The 18,914-nt window shown below is 56.2% G+C and overlaps 1 protein-coding gene across 1 annotated transcript; it reads left to right on the forward strand.

Annotated features, from left to right (window-relative positions):
- Window positions 1-3,382: 3,382 nt before the first annotated feature.
- Window positions 3,383-4,879, forward strand: LOC132320544 (microtubule-associated proteins 1A/1B light chain 3C-like). The gene is made up of 4 exons (XM_059833048.1): window positions 3,383-3,434; window positions 3,521-3,576; window positions 3,750-3,856; window positions 4,633-4,879. The coding sequence occupies exons 1-4, from the start codon at window positions 3,383-3,385 to the stop codon at window positions 4,877-4,879; spliced, it is 462 nt and encodes a 153-aa protein (XP_059689031.1).
- The last annotated feature ends 14,035 nt before the right edge of the window (window positions 4,880-18,914 follow it).

Consider the following 18,914-nt stretch of genomic DNA (forward strand, 5'->3'; position numbering starts at 1 on the left):
TACATATTAGCTCTAATATATAGAAACCTTATCTCTACCACACATGATAGCTCTAAATATAGAAATCTTATCATATACGAGTTAGCTCTAACATATAGAAACCTCATCTCTACCACACGTGTTAGCTCTAACATATAGAAATCTTATCTCTACCACACATGATAGGTCTAACATATAGAAATCTTATCTAACATATACGTATTAGCTCCAACATATAGAAAACTTATCTATAATATATACGTATTAGCTCTAACATATAGAAACCTTATCTCTGCCACACGTATTAGCTCTAACATATAGAAACCTCATCTCTACCACATACATATTAGCTCTAACATATAGAACCCTATATGGGGGGGGCTGGGGCTGGGGCTGAGCCCCCCGTCGCTGCGCGGCCGCGCCGTGGGGGACCCCCGAGAGGCCCCCGGCCCCCGCCCTGGGGCAGCCGCAGAGCCCCTGTACCGGGGTGGGGGTGTAGTATTTTATTCCCCCGCATCGCACAGCGCGCGCCGGATGAAAACCGGTGCCCGGGCGGGTTTATTGACGAGTTTCAGCCGAAATCCGCCCGGAGCGGGCAGGCAGGAATACAGATGAGATCCCGCTTCCCGCAGGCCGGCAGCTGGGGGTATAAATTTCGCCTCCCGTATCCCAGCTCTGCGCTTGGGTATTTTTTTTCCTTTCGTTTTTCTTATTCTTTTACCTCAGTCGCATTATTCCGGCGAGATTTACTCGCCGAGGAAATTAATCTCGGGGGCTCCTCGCGGATGCTGAGGCTCCGCGTGAGGCTCCCGGCTCCCATTTGGCGAAGGCAAACCCCGTTTCAGCGGGGAGGGGACCAAGCGCGGCTGCAACCCCCTCCCCAAACCAGAAAAACCAATTTGCCTTCATCTTTAATTAATTAGCTCACGCTAATGAAAGCATCCCGTTTCCATGACGACCCGGGATTCCCAGCCCAGTACCGCAGCAATAGCTGGAAATTAAACCAATAAATAATAGACGCTCGCCGTTAATGAACTAATTTAAAACGGAGACGTTATTTCTTTTAATTTTTTTTTTTTTTAAATCACGACTTTTCCAAAGCCGTTAGTGCTTGCCTGGAAACAGAACGAAGTCGGGGAAGAGTAATCGATGCCTTTTATTAGCAAATTGAGCGGCGCTTTAATATTTAGCAGTTTATTGCTGGAGAAATCCCCTGGGAGGAAAAGAACCCTCCCCTCCACTTCCCCCCCCGCCCCGTGAAACCCCCCTTGGAATCCCACACAAACTTTCCAGAGTTAAATTTATTAGGGATTATAAATTTATAATGGCTTAACTCGCTCCGCAGATGGAATATATATCGCTAATGGAATTTTCCGAACCAGTGATGAGCGCGTCTGAGGGATTTATTGGGTTTTTTATGGCAAAATAATACCGACTAATAAATTGCACAATGGCAAAATATATTAAATAGGTATAGGAAACGTCAGGGAAAAATAAAGCGGGTGACGATGGGTGCTCTGGGACGGTCCGGGGCAGGGTGGGGACGAACCCAACCGGGAATTCGCCTTGCTCCGGGATAAAACGCTGGCGACCCAACGGCGGGATGCAGCCGGGATGCGGAGCGAGGGGCTTCCCCTCCGAAGCCGTCTCCTTCCTCCGGCAGCCGCGGCCCAAAAGGACCCGTGAGGCCAAAAAGAGCTTTATTTAACCGAGGCTAATTGGAGTCTCTGGCGTGTTTCAATGAGCTGGGCCGCTTCTGCCTCCTCCTTTTTCAGCGGTGGGGACCCGTGGAGCACGCGGGAGCGGCTCCGGAAGAAAAATGAAGGGGAAAATATAAGATAGATATATATATAAAAAGACAAATGGGGTCTAATTGGCATAATGGGGTCTAATTTGTTTTCAAAAGCCGCCTCTCTCCCGACACAGGGAATTGGCACGGCGTGAAAAATACCTGCGGCATGCGAATGAGCCGGCTCCTCGGCAGCTTTATGGATCCCGCCTGACACAAGCCCCTCATTAAATCAAACCAGAGATAGCGCAAGAATTAAACCGTCAGGATAAGGCATGCCGATATTTGCCGGGTAGCGGCAGCGCCCGTAGCCGGGTCCCGCTCCGGCGGCGGTGGGGATTGACTCCCTTCTCCATCGGTAACCCCATCAGCGGCCGTTTGCTGAGCGGAGAGTTATTGCTGGCTGCGATAACCGCCCCGGACCATCGATTATTGTCTAATCCGGCCAGCTGACGGAGAAAATAAAAATGCCTTTGCGGCCCGCCGGGGCACCTGGAGGGGACGCCGGGCTGGCACCGGTTCCACCGTGCTGGCGCTGGGCCCTGTCCCAGGCGAGATGAAGCCGTTTTGGTAAGCAGAGCGCCGGTGGGGTGGGGAAACGAAGGACATGAAGTCACCGGTCCCTTCCGACGGGACCGGGCTTTGGCACCACCTTCCTCTGGCGCCAGACACCCACCGGCACCCGCAGGGCTGAGGTTGGGTGCTGGGGCATGGCCAGTGGCTCCCCAAAATGTCCGTAAGGAGCAAAGCCCAGCTCCTCTCCATCCATCCATCCATCCATCCCTGCAGAGCCCAGCACCCTGCTGAGCACCCCAGCTCCTCTCCGTCCATCCGTCCATCCATCCATCCACCCATCCATCTACCCATCCACCCATCCGTCCATCCCAGCAGAGCCCAGCACCCTGCTGAGCACCCCAGCTCCTCTCCATCCATCCATCCATCCCTCCATCCCAGCAGAGCCTAGCACCCTGCTGAGCACTCCAGATCCTCTCCACCCATCCCTCCATCCATCCATCCCTCCCTCCCTCCCTCCATCCATCCCAGCAGAGCCCAGCACCCTGCTGAGCACCCCAGCTCCTCTCCATCCCTCCCTCCATCCATCCATCCCAGCAGAGCCCAGCACCCTGCTGAGCACCCCAGCTCCTCTCCATCCCTCCCTTCATCCCTCCATCCCAGCAGAGCCCAGCACCCTGCTGAGCACCCCAGCTCCTCTCCATCCCTCCCTTCATCCCTCCATCCCAGCAGAGCCCAGCACCCTGCTGAGCACCCCAGCTCCTCTCCATCCATCCCAGCAGAGCCCAGCACCCTTCTGAGCACCCCAGCTCCTCTCCACCCATCCCTCCATCCCTCCCTCCCTCCCTCCCTCCATCCATCCATCCATCCCAGCAGAGCCCAGCACCCTGCTGAGCACCCCAGCTCCTCTCCGTCCATCCATCCCTCCACCCATCCATCCATCCATCCCAGCAGAGCCCAGCACCCTGCTGAGCACCCCAGCTCCTCCTATCCCCAGCCTGGGTGGGGCAGGATGAGCCTATATTAGGAGCTCTCCCAGCAGCACCTGCCTGGGGCAGGGCTCAGGGCACCCATCCAGCTCCCTGCTTGTCCTTCCAGAAGATGCAAGCGGGCGAGGGCAGCTCTCGTCCCTTCAAGCAAAGGAAAAGCCTCGGTAGATGACCTGGGGACACGGGGAGCAGCGGAGCAGAGCCACGGTGACGGGCTGCGCTTACCGCTCCTTCTTTTTCTCTTCCACAGCCACCAGGATGCACGAAGTGACAGAGATCCGGATAAAATACCCCAACAAGATCCCGGTAAGGGCTGCACCCCGTTCTCTTTGCGGCCAGCTGAAAGGCGAACTTTGAGAGCCTTCGCTAAAGACTTTGGGGCTCGACTCTGAAGACCACAGCTCTGGGTACCCCTGCAAGCGTGGTCCCGAAGCCGCCCAGTCCCCGGCTCCCCCTCCAGCATCCTCTCCCCGCTGCAGGTGGTTGTGGAGCGCTACCAGAGGGAGAAGACCTTGCCCCCCTTGAACAGGAGCAAGTTTCTGGTGTCCCAGGACCTGCCCCTGTCCCAGTTTGCTGTCACCCTGCGGTAAGTGGTTAATGACGCAGCGGGGCGCAGGCTTGCTTGGGGCAAGGTGGGGGGGTCCACAGCCCTGGACCGGGGCAAAAACCCAGTCTGGATGCAGCTGGTCCTGTGAAATGGCTTGGCACGGAAGCTGGTTTGGTGGGCGAGGGTTTGGTGGGCGAGGGTTTGGTGGGCGAGGGTTTGGTGGGCGAGGGTTTGGTGGGCGAGGGTTTGGTGGGCGAGGGTTTGGTGGGCGAGGGTTTGGACTTAGCCTAATGCAATTAGCCTTTGCAATTAGCCAAGAGCCTTTGCTTGGGGGGGGGCCTTATGGCAGAATTCCTCCACCCTGGCTGGGATAAAAGGTGACAATTAGCTCTTTTTTTCCCTGGGGAACTGCAGCACAGGGGAATCATTAATTGGGGGTGGGTGATTAGCAGCCCTGCAAACGAGCAGCACTGCTGCAGCTGACTTGGAACCTCTGTGCTCCGGGCTCTGCTTGAAATCCCTCCCAAGGACCAACCCCTCCCGGTAGCCCAGCTGAGGAGAGGTGGAGGTGAGAGCTTGTGGCTGGGGGTTGGCTCTTACAGACGTCCCGGGGAACGCCTGGCCGTGCCCTCGCACCCACCTTCATGCCTGTGGGTGCTGGTGGGTGGCTGGCACCAGAGGGAGGTGATGCTGAAGCATCCCTTTGGGAGGGACCACAAGCACCGTGTCCCCATGGATGGGTCCTCTCCCATTGCCACGCTGCCCGGTGCTGGGGAATACTCACCCGTGCGCTGCCTTCACCTTCCTCTCGGCAGGACACGGCTCTGCCTGGCCTCCTCCCAGACCTTCTACCTGCTGGTGAACAACAAGGGGCTGCCGAACATGGCCGTCACCATGCAGGAGCTGTACCGTGACAACAAGGACGAGGATGGCTTTCTCTACCTCACCTACGCCTCCCAGGAGATGTTTGGCGGCTCTTCTCCCAGCGGTTGCTTGACCACAAAACCTCCTGCCAACACCGTGTCCTCGTGGCCGCTCGTCTCAGGACTCCAACGCTGGTGAGGTCGGGGATGTATCTCTCCCAAGTTGGCTTAAAATCTGTGGGGAGCCCCAAATTGTGGCTGGACCAAAGCTCACCGTCTCTGTGGCTGCAGTTTGACAGGCTCAGCTTTGTAACGGTCTTAAAAACTCTGCTCAACGCCTCCTTCATCTTGTGGCTTTAGTCACAGATGATTCTCCGAACGCGGCGGAAGATGGTGCTGGTTTACTTTGATCCGCGGGAAGGTTGTTGCCCGTCATCCCTGCCCCGAAATCTTGGGCTCCTTCTGAACGCCCCTCCTAAGGGCATCGGCTATGGGGAGTTTCATGGTTTCTGCAGGTTTTTCTTAAGCCGCGTGTCCGTTCCGGCCGCTGCTAAGAGCGTCCCTGCTCTTGAAACGTGGAATAAAGAAAATTTGGCTGGTGCCTTTGATCATCCCTTGGATGTGAAGCCAGCCTTAACCCTGGGGCTTTGCTGGGCTGCCGCAGCTGAGTTGGGGGGCCGCGGGGAGCAAGGGGGGCCGGGGGACAAGAGCACAGAGAGGGGAAAGGACTTTGCAAAAGCAGCCTGGGAGAGACCCTCCTGCAGAGGAGCAGCTCCCCATCTCGCTCCCCTCTGCAGAATGGGGGGGTTGACACCCCCCCCACCTCCAACCAGCACCCCAAGGATGGGGTACGTAGCTAAAACCCGCAGCAGAGATTAGCTGAGCTCAAACCGTAGTGTTGTGCCGTGAGTCAGGCATAAACGCTTCCTGCCACTGATACTGCAAAATGCCTCTTAAATATTTAAGGCTTCCCTTGCCATAAAACGCATTGTCACACCGGGTGAATATTTCATGCACGTTTCGTGTTAAAATGTTAATAAATAAGCTCTAAAATTAGCTGCCACGACAGCAGGAGCTGGCTCCCTGACGTGCTGCGGGGAGCGGAAACAAGATTCCCCTCCTGCCCAGGGATGGAGGGTGGGAGCTGGGGTCCGTACTGTGCCCCCCGCCCGGCTGCAGCCCCCAAATTGTGCAGCAGCGGGTTTTTTCCAGAGGCTTCGGGCTGGCTCCAGGCTGAGCCGGGGCACCGGAGCTATTTTTCATGGGGGATGACAGCTCTGTGCCGGTGGGTCGCTGGAGATAACGGGGGGAGCCTTAGTGATGGGGGAGCCTGGCTTGGCATCTCGGGGCGCAGCTGATGCTCCGCTCCCGGTGACCGACACGGTTCCGGGGCTGTTGGCCGGGAAAAGCAGGAGCATGGGGAGCAGCTATGAAACCATCCTGGAGCTGCAACCCTTAAAGCAGAGAGCAGAGTTAAAGGATCCGCAGAGGCTGATTTTCTTTTTTTTTTTTTCCCCCAAGGAAAGGAGCTCAAAATAAATATTTACGGCATTGCTGAGCTGTGGGCCCCGTTAGCTCGGTGCGACGGGATGTCTCGGCTCCATCGCCCCCCTTCACTGGGGCTCCATCACCCCCATCCTTTTTCCCCTCTGTTATCCCTCCCGCACCATCTACTTCTGCAACCGCCGGAGCTTCCCGGGGAAATATTGGGAGGCAGCGCTCGCTCCTGGCACAGGCGCCATCCTGCTTGGGGTTTTTGGGTGTGTTTTTTGTAAGAAACATCTCTTTAACTTGTCAGCCCGCAGCTGATCCGCTTACACCCAAACCCATCTCTCTCCCGGTTGAACAGGGAAGGGGCTGGAGTGCCTCACAGTGTTTGCACACACACGCAGTCTCCACGCTCGTATTACCTCTAGGCATCCTGTAATTAAAACCCTGAGCTCTTCGGGGCTAAGACTCCTTGTTTTATGTGTGTGTATTATTTATTAGGGTCCCTGCAGTCCCCAGGGCTGCCTCTGAGCAGCCTGGATGTTCAATCCCCTTCCATGCCTTTCTGCATGCGTGTGTGCATATGTGTTGGTTTTTTTCCATGAGCATCCCTCGGCTGCCTGAAAACTGCCTGGAAGCCCCCAGGCTCCAAGGAAAACAGAGAAGCAACGCGTATTGTAGGGAGGGGGCCGGGGGAGACCTCCCTCAATCCATCCTCTCCTGTCCCAAGCTCGCGTCAGAGCGGGATGGATGGGGCTGGCATTTGTTAGATGAAAGCATATTTTTCACTAGCACCGGAGAATTGCTTCCCAGAAAGCTTCTGCATTTAAAAGGAGGGGGGGGTGAAAGCAAGGAGAGCCTGATAAAGCTTGCAGCCGTGCCGCCCCCCCAAAGCCGTCACCGCTCGGAGCATAGGAGAAGGATGGGATGGCTCTCCCTGGCAGTAAGAACCAGAGAAGTCTCAATTACAGGTTGAATTAATGCTGAAGGCTCCCAGAGCTGTCAGATGCGGCACCTTACGGGTTCAGAGCAGGTTCAACTCCTTCGTTAGTTGGCAGCGAGGAATAACCTGTGAAAAAAAGGGGTCTGGAGCAGAGGGGGGGTTAAGGAAGCGGGGGAGTGCAGCTCAGGAAAGCCCTGATCAATGGTGGTAAAGAGCTTTTCCCACCCGTCCGCTCCGCTTTCCTGCCCTTTTCCCATTTCCCCTCCTCACGAGGAGGGAGGGGAAGCCCAAAAAGCTGTTTCCCAGATGTCAGGGCTCACCCCGTGAAGATGAAGCCGATGGGGAAGGCTGCGCTCAAGCACGAAGCTGAAGGGTTTCCCATCACCCAGCCCAGTCTGGAGGGACCCGGCACCCAACCAGGGCATCGGCAAAGCCCTATGAAAGCCCCCGGGGTGCTCCGGAAAGGCTTTGGCAAGGGGCCCCCGCTGCCTTCCAGAGTGCCCCGGGGCTTTCGCCGGGCTTTGCCGAAGTCCTGCTGCCTTCCAGAGCCATGGCTGAGCCAATTCCGAAGCCTTCCAGTCTTCGGCAAAGCCGGGCAAAAGCAAAAGCGCACCGGACTCCTGGGAAGGACGAAGCGAGCGTAGGGAATACAGGACTTGGGTCCAGCTCCCTCAGGATCCCACTTTCGCAAAGGGAGGAGAACAATCCTGCCCTGTCCCCCGGGATCGTAAACTCCTTGCAGCTTGGTCCAGGTACCAGCACGGTGCTCAGCGCCGCCGTGACACCGGCGACGAGGGCTCTGCCGCTGCCCAACCGACACGAGGATCCTGCCCAGACTCCACGGAACCAGGCACGCCCTGGGCTGGGCAGAGCGGGAACATCTCTTCCCCCATCCAGATGCGAGGATGCTGAAGGATGGTCTTCATGTGTCTCATTTCTTCTGGTAAATCCGTTAAAAACCACCCCACCAACCAGCATTTTATGGGATGCTGATGGACTTTTTGCTGGTTCATTTATTTTGCTAAATGCCATTTGTAATCGCAAGCCGCCCGCACAAGTACAAATATAATTACGTATTTATTGCCAATATAATTCCGAGTTAATTATACGGCAACTAATTTTCTCAGCAGGGGGTTGCAATATTTGGGTGTAAAGGAGACGGCTGTAATTCTGAGCACTTTTCTCCCCCGTTCCTTTAACACGGTAGGCTACGTTGCTCCGGGACTCTCCGGAGGCACCGAAGGGGAGCAGCCAGCGTGCCGCAAGCGCAGAAGAAGTCTTCCTTCCAGATGCTGCCGAGCACTGAGATTTCCTGCCATGCATTGCTGGGCAGGATTTCACCTCCTGGCTCCTCATTAAGATTCCCTTCACAGCCGTTTTGTGTGTTCATTAGCGGGTAAATATCTTATTGTTGGACTCTATCAGCTGGAAGAATTGCCATGCCTTTGTTTTGTAAATTGTTCTTTCATCTCCGAAGATGCTGTTTGTGTGGGAAACACTGCTCAACGCGCTGGCTCCTGATTATCCTCAGTTCCTTTTGTCTACCCCTTGAATAGATGTTTGCCATGAGAGCCGTAATATCGGAGCCATCTCCAGATCGAGGCGATTAAGCCCTCGCTTCCTCTGGCTGCTTTTTCTCCCCATCCGAAACGTTGTGGCTTGGCCCATGAAGTGTCCGGCTTTTATTTTATTCCGCTTTTGCTCCTCCTGCAGCTGGAGGCTTGAGGACTGTCGCTTGGCTCCGATGTGATGAAGAAGGTACCCAAACGTCTTTGACTGTTGGCTTCCTGGCGGCAGGTCCTTCGCGAGATGCTCTCACGCCATCCATCGCCCTCAAAACCTTCCCCTACCATTGCAATGGTTTTTTTTCTGCACCTTGCTGGAGTTTGGGGCATTAAAATAGCCCAAAACCGGAAAAGGCGGCGTTGGCTTGCTCAAGGTGCTTCCTGAGCTTGCAAGTCCAAGAGCTCTTGGACATTGATGGAGCCCGAGCCCGGCCAACGCCGGCCGCGGGACCTCACCCGCAGCCTCCCCGGGGAGGAGACAGCCCACTGCCTTCACCAAGCCCAGTCGGATGCTCTGAGCATCCGCCCCGTGGCCAGCGACGCAGGTCAAGCCCACCTTGCAGCTAATAAAGGCGTATTTTTAATCCGTTTAGGGGCAGGCACGCAGCTCCTGCCCTTCAGAGGGTCCAACCAGTTACTTAAACGGCAGCCAGACCAGCAGAGCACCTTTGCCTCGCTCTGTGAGCCCAGCCTTGCTGTCACCTCCTCTTCGGAGCCATTTGTTCACCTTTATTTATCCTGGGATCCCCCAAGGCTGTTTAATTTCAGCGCTAAATCCAGGTTGATCCAGCAGCAGTGATATTTCCTGCCTGCATTCCTCCTCTTCTCATTACTTTATATTAAAAGTGATTTCACTTGCAGTCGCATCTGACACTATTTATAACCCGCGAGAGGGAATATTTTATAGCAGAGCGGATACTCGGAGGCTCGGACTCCAGCCGGGCTCTGCCTGAGCCCGCACCAGGACCGGGCAGGTCTGGGGGGCACCGTGCCCCCCAGGTGAGCAGCATCACTGGAAAGGGACTTACCCTTACACCGTGAGGGTCTCGGAGCAAGCACACCCACTTGCGTGCACCCATGTATCCCCAGGACCCCCACAGGCTCGCCCTCCCTGCAACCGCAGCCCCGGCCGCATTGAAAAGGCAGGATTTGGGTTTGGCTGGCGCTGGTTCCTCGGTCGGATGAGTAAGGAACAGCTTGGGAATGACGCACCTTCCCGTCAGGCAATTAGCACCAGATCTGCAGCTAATGAGCTGTCCTGTCTCTCACTCGGCCAGAGGTAAGATACATATTTCAAGAGATTGTGGAAATAAAACACTAACACCCCCCCTCCCCGCCCCACCGCGTCGCAGGATATTTTTAAAACGCAGCTTAATTATCCAGATGGACAGAGCCGGGATGAACGGAGCCGGGTGCTCAGGGGCCAGCGGGACCCCCCCACATTCCCCGTATCCAGGGAGGAGCACGGCTAACAGCGGCCAGAGCAGACGAGAGACCCGGCTGAAGATCCCGGCTCCTCCGAAAGCCTCTCGGTACCAACGGTGAGCTCCAGCGATCGCCAGAGAGATGGTGTCCGAGAGCTGTCGGTGCAATCCGTTCATGGGCGTTCACGTGCTGAACTTTTCTAGTCGAGGCTCGTTACGAATAAAAACCTTCTAGGAATCCAGCGTCGTCTCCGGCTGGTTTGTTAATGATTAATGGCAGGCTGCCTTCCAAAATAAAGGCGTTGTTAGATGGGATTTTTGGGCGCGTGGGGGGGATGCACCCACTCAACTCCCTGGGTTATTTTGCTGCTGAAAGTGAGAAATGAGAGAGAGGTGAGAAAAAACCAGTCACAGCCCAGGAGGGCACAGCAGAAGGGGACCAGCTCCAAATCGCTCCGTTAACGCTGCCGCTAATTGCATTCCTGCTGTTCAGCACAACAGCAGCCAAAAAAAAACCCAACAACCCAACAAAAGTTAAAAACCGGCTATTTCAATCCACAATCCCAGGCGGCAAACCGCTGCCGCCGAAGGAGGATTCGGAGAGTGCCAAAGCCGAAGCCATCGCAATCTCGTCAAACCTGGGATGGCGGCACGGAGCGAACCCAGCAGAAGAGAGCGGGAAGCGGGTTGGAAGCAAGGACCGTCGAGGACGATGGCTGCGGAGAAGGGCAGATGGGGACAGCGTAGGAAGGAGGCAGGGAGAAGGAATGAGAAGAGGCTGGGCTTGCGTTGAGCTGCCCTGAGATCCGTCTCCGTCCGTCTGTCCGTCCCCCGGCTCTGCGCCCACCCGTAGCACCGGGGAGCGCACGTAAACCCGGTGGATCGCCAAGAAGTGCCGGTTTCTCTCCACTGATGCACAAGGGATTGGGACAGCCAGCTCCAGCGCAGCGCAGCGAGACAAAGCCCGGCTGGACGTGTGTCTCAGTCCTGTCTGTCTGCTCCTCGGGTGGTCTCCAGTGTCCCTGGATAACGCTTATCCGGAATGCGGCCCCGGCTCCCGCACCCCGAATGACCAACATGCAAAGCCGGGACCCGATCGATGGCAGATGCTTCCGCTTGGCCTGAAAGCGCTCTTCTTCGCCGCAAGCTCCTGGCAAACAGGAGCCGAAGCTTCCACGAAGATAAACGGGAGGAAGAGCAGGCAGAGACGGTCCCAGGAAAGACCTCCCAGCACTAAGGATGCTCCAGAAGAGACGAAGTTGGAGAGGAAGAGGAGGGAACCAGCTCATCCCACGGAGCACGATGAGAGAGGATCCCTCTCTGCGCTGCACGTTCAGTTTTTAGCCTCGCGTGTCCCAGAAGATGTAAACCCCACCTGGCCCTGAAGCTTGCAAGCAATTCCCAGGTTTCCCTCTCCATTCCCAGAAATCATCAGGGCTGCTTTGTTCAAATCAAGATTTCCCCGAGGGCCACAACCTGACTGCTGCTTCGCAAATTTACAACTGCTGGAGAGGGATTGGGGAAAAAAAAAAAAAAAAGCTTTTTTTGCCGGCAAGTGTTCCCAGTGGGAAGCCTTGATGTCTGGTTATCCGTGCACGAGGGGCCCCTTCCTTCGCTCTGGCTCTTTCAGCACTTTGCGTAATAAATAAGGAGAAAAAAAGCGAAGGGTTTTTACCCCCTTCATTCAGTCAAAAACCACCGAGGCTCGGACGCCTCCACCGAACAGCGCAAAGCAAGGAGGGAAGGGGATTCCCTACCGAATAACCCGCTAGAGATGTTGGGTAGGGAGGAACGGCCCATTACTCCGAAAACAGCCTGGGGATGGAAAAACCTGCCACCTTCTCCTCCCGAAGCATGCCAGCTCTCCGCCCCTGCCTCTTGAACATCAGCATCTGCAAGCCAACCACCAAGAGCAACCTGAGCGAGTGGAAGACGTCCCTGCTCGCTGCGTTGGACTAGATGACCTTTAAAGATCCCTTCCAACCCAAACCATTCCGTGATTCTACGATTCGGAGATGAAACAGCCCCTCGCACAACAGCTCGCCCTCCCAAGAGGAGAGGCGAGGGAGCAGAAGCTTTGTAAGCGACGTTACCCCTGCCCAAACCCGGCAAACGGGTAAATCCGCCTACCAACTCAACTGAGGCAGCCGCCGGATTGCCGGAGAAGGAAGATCACGCCTTGGGTTGGTTTTTTTTTTACCCCATCTATGTGTTCGTGGTTGTCAGTGTAATCCGATCATGAACCAGACCAACGGCCCAAGTTGAAAACATGCCCCTGGCATTGCTGGAAAGTCATTAAATTCACCAACAAGGGGACAGGCAAAGACACCTGCCCAAATTCAAAGCCACGCTGCTTTTGCCCACCCAGGGCCTCATCCTGAGCACACTCATTCTGCATTAGCAGCACATTCGCTGGAAGTAATAAAAGCCCCTCAGGTCATTAATATGGAAATGTATTCCCGCTCCACGGCAGCGAGATGTTTGCGCAGATTGGAAGCAGCTTGCTGAGATTTGCTTCTGAATGCGTGGACATTAAAGCCTCCCATTACAATGTTGATGATTTCTTCCCTTTTGATGAATAGCCTGCCATAAATAGTCTCTGATTAATTGCGGCTGCACTTGGAGGGCTGGAAATGCATCATTTGCTGCTATGGATTGGGATAATGGTCATCATCTGCCTTTGAGTGCCATTCAGCAGGAGAGGGGCTCGGCTCCGCCGGCGAAGCCAGGTGGCTGGTTTCAAGTTTTTGCGCCAGACAGAGTCTCGTTCGCACACGCGGCTCCGCATAAAGGGCCCGGGTGCCTCGCTGCAGGCTCGCTGCGAGCTAATCGCCAGCTCTTTCTTATTTATCGTCTCCAACGAGGGGCGGAAGAGGCGGTAGGAAGCAGAGATGGGCCAAGCATCCTAACGGCACCGGCAGGTTTACAGACCCGAGTTGCAGGGAGGAACGAGACGTGCACAAAATCACCCCACGCACGCTTTGCCGGAGCCGCGCACGCGTGTCCTCGCAGGCTTGAATACGCCCAAGTACCTGGGCCAACTAACGCAAAAGGCGCGGCGCCCCGCCACGTCGAAGCCCTGGTCCCTGGAACCTCCGGCTGTGGACCTTCGGATATCCTTGAGCATCGCATCCTCGTGACGGCCAAGCACCACAACCAAAATCCGCCCCGTCCGCCTTCCTAGAGGGCTCTCCTGAGCTGCACAGAATATATAAATAACATATATATATATAAAAATATTAAAAATATAAATATATTAAAGAAAACATATATATATAAAAATAATGCCCAAACATTTGGGTATGTTGCCAAGCTGCTGAGCCCCCCCTGAGCACAGGCAGGGCAGGCAGAGGAGGCAACGCTGCGCAGGGCCCCACAGCTCTCCGCAGCCGCAGCAGCAGCAGCACGCGGATGCTCGGGGAGTTGCCATGGAAACCTCGGAGCCTTGGGATGCAGCTGAGCATCAGCCAGGGCTACAACCGGGGCAGGAAGGTGCAGGCAGGTGTAGGCAGCTCCCTGCCAGGCTGTGCCGGGTGGTAACGGGGGTCGGAGGGCTGTGGTCCTCTGCTCAGGACCCTGGCACCTTTGCTCCCAGCCAGCTGGAGAAAAGCCGTTTCCCACCTCGCACACCACCGGGTTTATATACTCTCTGCTCGTTAAGGGGCCTGAAACGCTCCGCGCTAATTTTGCGGGATTTGCGTGTTGATAACATCTCCGCATCCCTGGGAAGCTGCGCCAGGACACCATGAAAATGCTGATGGTACCAGACCGGATTACGAACCCCGGGAGGGCACCCGCAGGGCAGAAACCCACCGCGGGGCATGGAGGGGGACGGGAACACGCGCACGCGGAAAGGAGTAATAGGATTTTCAAGCTTTGCAGGCTGAGCGGAGGCGAAGGAGGTCTCAGGGACTAAAGCACGTAAGTAAATTACAGCAAGACGGCTCTGCTGTCAGGACAGAAGGAGCTGAGAGCGCAATGGGAGGGCAGGGCTGAACAGCCACAGAGACGTGGGGTGACGTGGGGCTGGGACTGGGGACCGCAAACACGACCCGAAGACCCCCAGCAGCTGAGCATCTCCCACGTGTCAGATACACGCAGTGTATCAACCCAACCCAACACCGTTGACGCAACTCTGAGCCGTCTAAAGCATCACTCGTGGTTCGTTTTGGGGATGAAAAATGGGAGAAACGGGTTTCCAAGCAGAGAAGCAGCAGTGGATGCAAACAACCCCGGATGATGCCTGCATCCGAGGGCCACGAAGTGCGTCTAGGCAGAAAGCCCTGCTCCAGCAGCCTCGTTCATCATCCAGGCGCTATTAATCCAAGGAAGGAAAAAGCCAGCCCGCCACGCCGGGTTTTCGGGAGCAAAAGCCGCTGAGGGACAGTTCCCGCTGCTCGTCTCTAAGGGACAAGAAGCAGAAGGTTTAAACGGCTCCTCGCAGAGTGGCTCCTCGCAGAGCAGCTCCTCATTTATCTCCCTGAGGGTCAGCAGGGTGCAAACCTGCGGGCGGTTTCACGGACTTCAAAGCCAGCGGATGCCACCGCATCTCCCTGCTCCAGCCCCAGCGCAATTACCCAGCCAGTCTCATCAACAGCCACCGGCTGAGCTGGGATGCGTATTTGAGAAGGAAACACGCAGCTGCTGAGGCATGGAAAAGACTCCTTGCCTTTTGGCCGGCTGTTTTTATGGTTCGTTACCCCCACAATTTAAAAAAAAAATCATTAAAAAAATAAGAAACATTCACCCCTTACTTCTGGTCTCAGTTTGTCTAACACCGGACTGGGGCGCGTCCCTTTTTAACCGGTCCGGCATCCCCACGCAACCCATCCCTACATCGCATTTCTCTTGCTTAAGCTTCCAGTCCTCGCATCCCACCCTGGCTTTTCTCTACCGGACTCAGAGACGCGGGGACCCCTCACCGAAGGATTTCACACCAGGCAGGAGAAATCTCCAAGCCCCCCCCTCAAAAAACCAGAGAAAGATCCATCCCGGTATGTTTTTCCAATGCTGTAGATTTTGAAATATTTGTTTGAAGGTAACAGGTTTAATGGGCCAACTGAAAACCATAAAACCTGGCACTAATTGGCTCAGTGAAAAGCGAAACGGGCTGAGCTCCGACTCTGGATGTTCTGCAGCTCCCATCGCTCTTGTCAACTCGCTGGGGCTGATGAGGAAGTGTAATGTGCAGAGCTGTGGTGATTAATCATTACAGTCGGTGCTTTAAGAGTAAGGAAAAATAAGCAAACAACCCACCAGGAAAAATCTGCTGGAAGCTGGAAAAATTTAGAACTTATCCGTAATGAAGAGGAGCGTATCATTCCGTGCCTGCAGAGGGGAAAAGCAGCAGGCAGCCCCTTTCCTGGACACCTCCAAGCTGGTCCTGCATCCGAGGGCTGTTTTCCTGCTGATGCTTCGCCTGCCACGGCTGGCTCGCTTCCAGAAGGGAACTCGGAGCAGCTCCCATCAGGGACAGGACACATGGACAGGGACCAGCAGAGCCCAGCTGGTGCCTGTGCCCGAACCGTACGGAAGCCAAACCTTCAGGAGAGCGTCACCTTTTGAAAGAAGAAGGTTTAATTCAGGTATCGGAGCCCTTCCTTCGCTCTGGCACAGCAGCCTGGCACGCTGGCTCTGCTCCGCAGGAACTGAGCACTGGAGCCAGGCAGCACTTGCCCTTCTACACCGAACCAACGTGAGCAGCTTTCCTGGCCTCCCCTCCATCCCAGTGCCTCCCCTCCATCCCAGTGCCTTCTTCCTCCATCCCAGTGCCTCCCCTCCATCCCAGTGCCTCCCCTCCATCCCAGTGCCTTCCTCCTCCATCCCAGTGCCTTCTTCCTCCATTCCAGTGCCTTCCTCCTCCATCCCAGTGCCTCCCCTCTCCATCCCAGTGCCTTCTTCCTCCATTCCAGTGCCTTCTTCCTCCATCCCAGTGCCTCCCCTCCATCCCAGTGCCTTCTTCCTCCATCCCAGTGCCTCCCCTCCATCCCAGTGCCTCCCCTCCATCCCAGTGCCTTCCTCCTCCATCCCAGTGCCTCCCCTCCATCCCAGTGCCTCCCCTCCATCCCAGTGCCTTCTTCCTCCATCCCAGTGCCTCCCCTCCATCCCAGTGCCTCCCCTCCATCCCAGTGCCTCCCCTCCATCCCAGTGCCTTCTTCCTCCATCCCAGTGCCTCCCCTCCATCCCAGTGCCTTCTTCCTCCATCCCAGTGCCTCCCCTCCATCCCAGTGCCTCCCCTCCATCCCAGTGCCTTCCTCCTCCATCCCAGTGCCTTCTTCCTCCATTCCAGTGCCTTCCTCCTCCATCCCAGTGCCTCCCCTCTCCATCCCAGTGCCTTCTTCCTCCATTCCAGTGCCTTCTTCCTCCATCCCAGTGCCTCCCCTCCATCCCAGTGCCTTCTTCCTCCATCCCAGTGCCTCCCCTCCATCCCAGTGCCTCCCCTCCATCCCAGTGCCTTCCTCCTCCATCCCAGTGCCTTCTTCCTCCATCCCAGTGCCTTCCTCCTCCATCCCAGTGCCTCCCCTCCATCCCAGTGCCTCCCCTCCATCCCAGTGCCTTCCTCCTCCATCCCAGTGCCTTCTTCCTCCATCCCAGTGCCTTCCTCCTCCATCCCAGTGCCTCCCCTCTCCATCCCAGTGCCTTCTTCCTCCATTCCAGTGCCTTCTTCCTCCATCCCAGTGCCTCCCCTCCATCCTAGTGCCTTTCTTCTCCATCCCAGTGCCTCCCCTCTCCATCCCAGTGCCTTCCTCCTTCATCCCAGTGCCTCCCCTCTCCATCCCAGTGCCTTCCTCCTCCATCCCAGTGCCTCCCTGCTCCATCCCAGCACAAGCACTGGGTCCTGCCACACCTGGGAGCCTTGTTTCCAACACCAGGAAAGGAAACTCCCTTGGATGGGCAGCCAGAGCTGCCCGGCAGCAGCAGGCTTTACCTCGGCACTGCCACGGGATTTACCATCACCGCAGCCGGACAGACCTGTCCCAGCATCTCTCCCCTTCGGTAAGAGCCTCCGTCGGCGTGGAGTTGGGGCGTGATGGCAGGAGAAGGGCTGGAGATGGAAGCCATCCCCATCAGGCGAGATTCAAGCCTGGCTGGGAGCAGCACAGAGCCCCTGGAAGGCGTACGCCCGCTGCCTGCCCTTTTTCCACCACTAAAGCAACCGGGGGTGGAGGTAGGAGGCTGGATCAGAAGAAGTAGGGTAACGATCACGCATCGGTATTTCCCTGCTCATGTCCCGTTGGAAGCAGAACTACATACAAGAAGGCGGCTGTGATGCATCCGGGATGGAAAAGTGGCTGCTTTAAAATAATAATAACAATACTATTAATAAAAAAAAAAAAAAAGAAAGCAAAGGTGGCGAGTTTTGTGACCTAGCAAGAACAAAAATCACTTTATAATCACCCGTGAGAGCTGCTGTCAGGACAAGGACTGCCAACCCACGAGCCCGACATGCCCGAGTTTCCGGATGAAGAGGGAAAGGCAGGAGGAGCGACGGGGGGACAAGGAGACCTCGCTCAGCTGAAGCGAAGGCCATCGGCGTCTTTGTCACATTTAAACGTTCTTTGAGACCCTTCATGGAAATAACGACCTAAATACTAGCTGGTGCTGGTGAACGTGACTAAATCATGCTCCCCCATCTATTACAGAGCAGGGAGGAGGCACACAGCACCCCAGGCTCCCTGCTCGGTGCCGTCCCCACCGCTCACGTGGGCGAAGATCAGAGGTGGCAGATGCCCGGAGGAATTCGGCCTCAGCTGTATTGCCAAGCCAATATTTCTCTTCCCTGCTTTGGTCCCCAAGTACACGGCAGCTCCTGTAACTTGTCTGCTCTGTAATAATTCACCATCGCGGAAGAAGGGAAAGCGCAGATGGTTTGTTACGGGGGTAAAGCTGCAGCATCGAGACAAACATCCCCGAGACAAACATCCCCAATACAAACATCCCCGAGAAAAACATCCCCGAGAAAAACATCCCCGAGACACAGGGCAGCTCACTAAGGCATCCCGCTGAAAGCAGCGGAGAACTGGGGAAAAAAGAGAAGCGAAAGCACGAGCCCAGCTGGGAAGGGACCCTCCGCGTCCTGGGACCCCGACCACGAGGACAATCTGCACTTCAGAGCCATCTCAGGAAAGCAAACTGGTCCAATTCCTCCCGAGCTCGCCCCGGGGACGGAGAGCCTCCCGGGGCAGCCACGCTGCTGGGTGCTGCAGCGGAGGGGAGCTGTAAGGTGCTGCTGGGCTGGTGCCCTCGTGGGTGCAGCACCCGCAAAGAGCCTGGGTGGGTTGGAGGCAAAGGCAGCAGCTGACAAACATCGGGCTCCAGCACCCCAATGCCTCTCACCACGCGTGGGGCTCACCAGCAGCAGCTCTTGCCTTGCAGGCACGGCTCCCGACCCCGCAGCGGGAGTTTGCGAAGGCGCTAGCACCCTCCAAGCCCATCTAGGCTCAGTAAAAGCACTTTGTGCTAAAATATGGGGCGGGGGGGGGAAAAATCCATCCTTGTTCTCTCCCTTCCCTCTCCGAGGAAGAGCAAACCATCGCTTCCCTCCCCAAACCCTCCAGGCTGCGCCGAGGCGAGCTCAGTCCTGCACCGCAGAGACGCGGCAGCTCAGCCCCTTCCAGCCAGGCCACGGCAGGGAAGGTTGGCTCTTATTTAAGCTGGGAGTGCCTAAAAATAATTAGCAGGAAAGTTCATTACAGCAGAGCTAAATGCTCCAGCCTCGTCCTTGGAAGCTGCCAGCAGCTCTCCCGCAGCTGGCAGTGGCGTGCACGCCGCTCGCTTGCCCAGACCCCTAATGAAACACGGGGCGGGGAGGGG

The sequence above is a fragment of the Gavia stellata genome, chromosome 38 (genome assembly GCF_030936135.1).
Source record: "Gavia stellata isolate bGavSte3 chromosome 38, bGavSte3.hap2, whole genome shotgun sequence".
Taxonomy (NCBI): domain Eukaryota; kingdom Metazoa; phylum Chordata; class Aves; order Gaviiformes; family Gaviidae; genus Gavia; species Gavia stellata.

Bases quoted from the DNA above. Each gene is read 5' to 3' on its own strand.
- LOC132320544 (XM_059833048.1), top strand. From the start codon at position 3,383: ATGCAAGCGGGCGAGGGCAGCTCTCGTCCCTTCAAGCAAAGGAAAAGC. The intron at 3,435-3,520 runs GTAGATGACCTG...TCTCTTCCACAG, and splicing joins CAAGCAAAGGAAAAGCCTCG to CCACCAGGATGCACGAAGTG. The intron at 3,857-4,632 runs GTAAGTGGTTAA...TCCTCTCGGCAG, and splicing joins CAGTTTGCTGTCACCCTGCG to GACACGGCTCTGCCTGGCCT.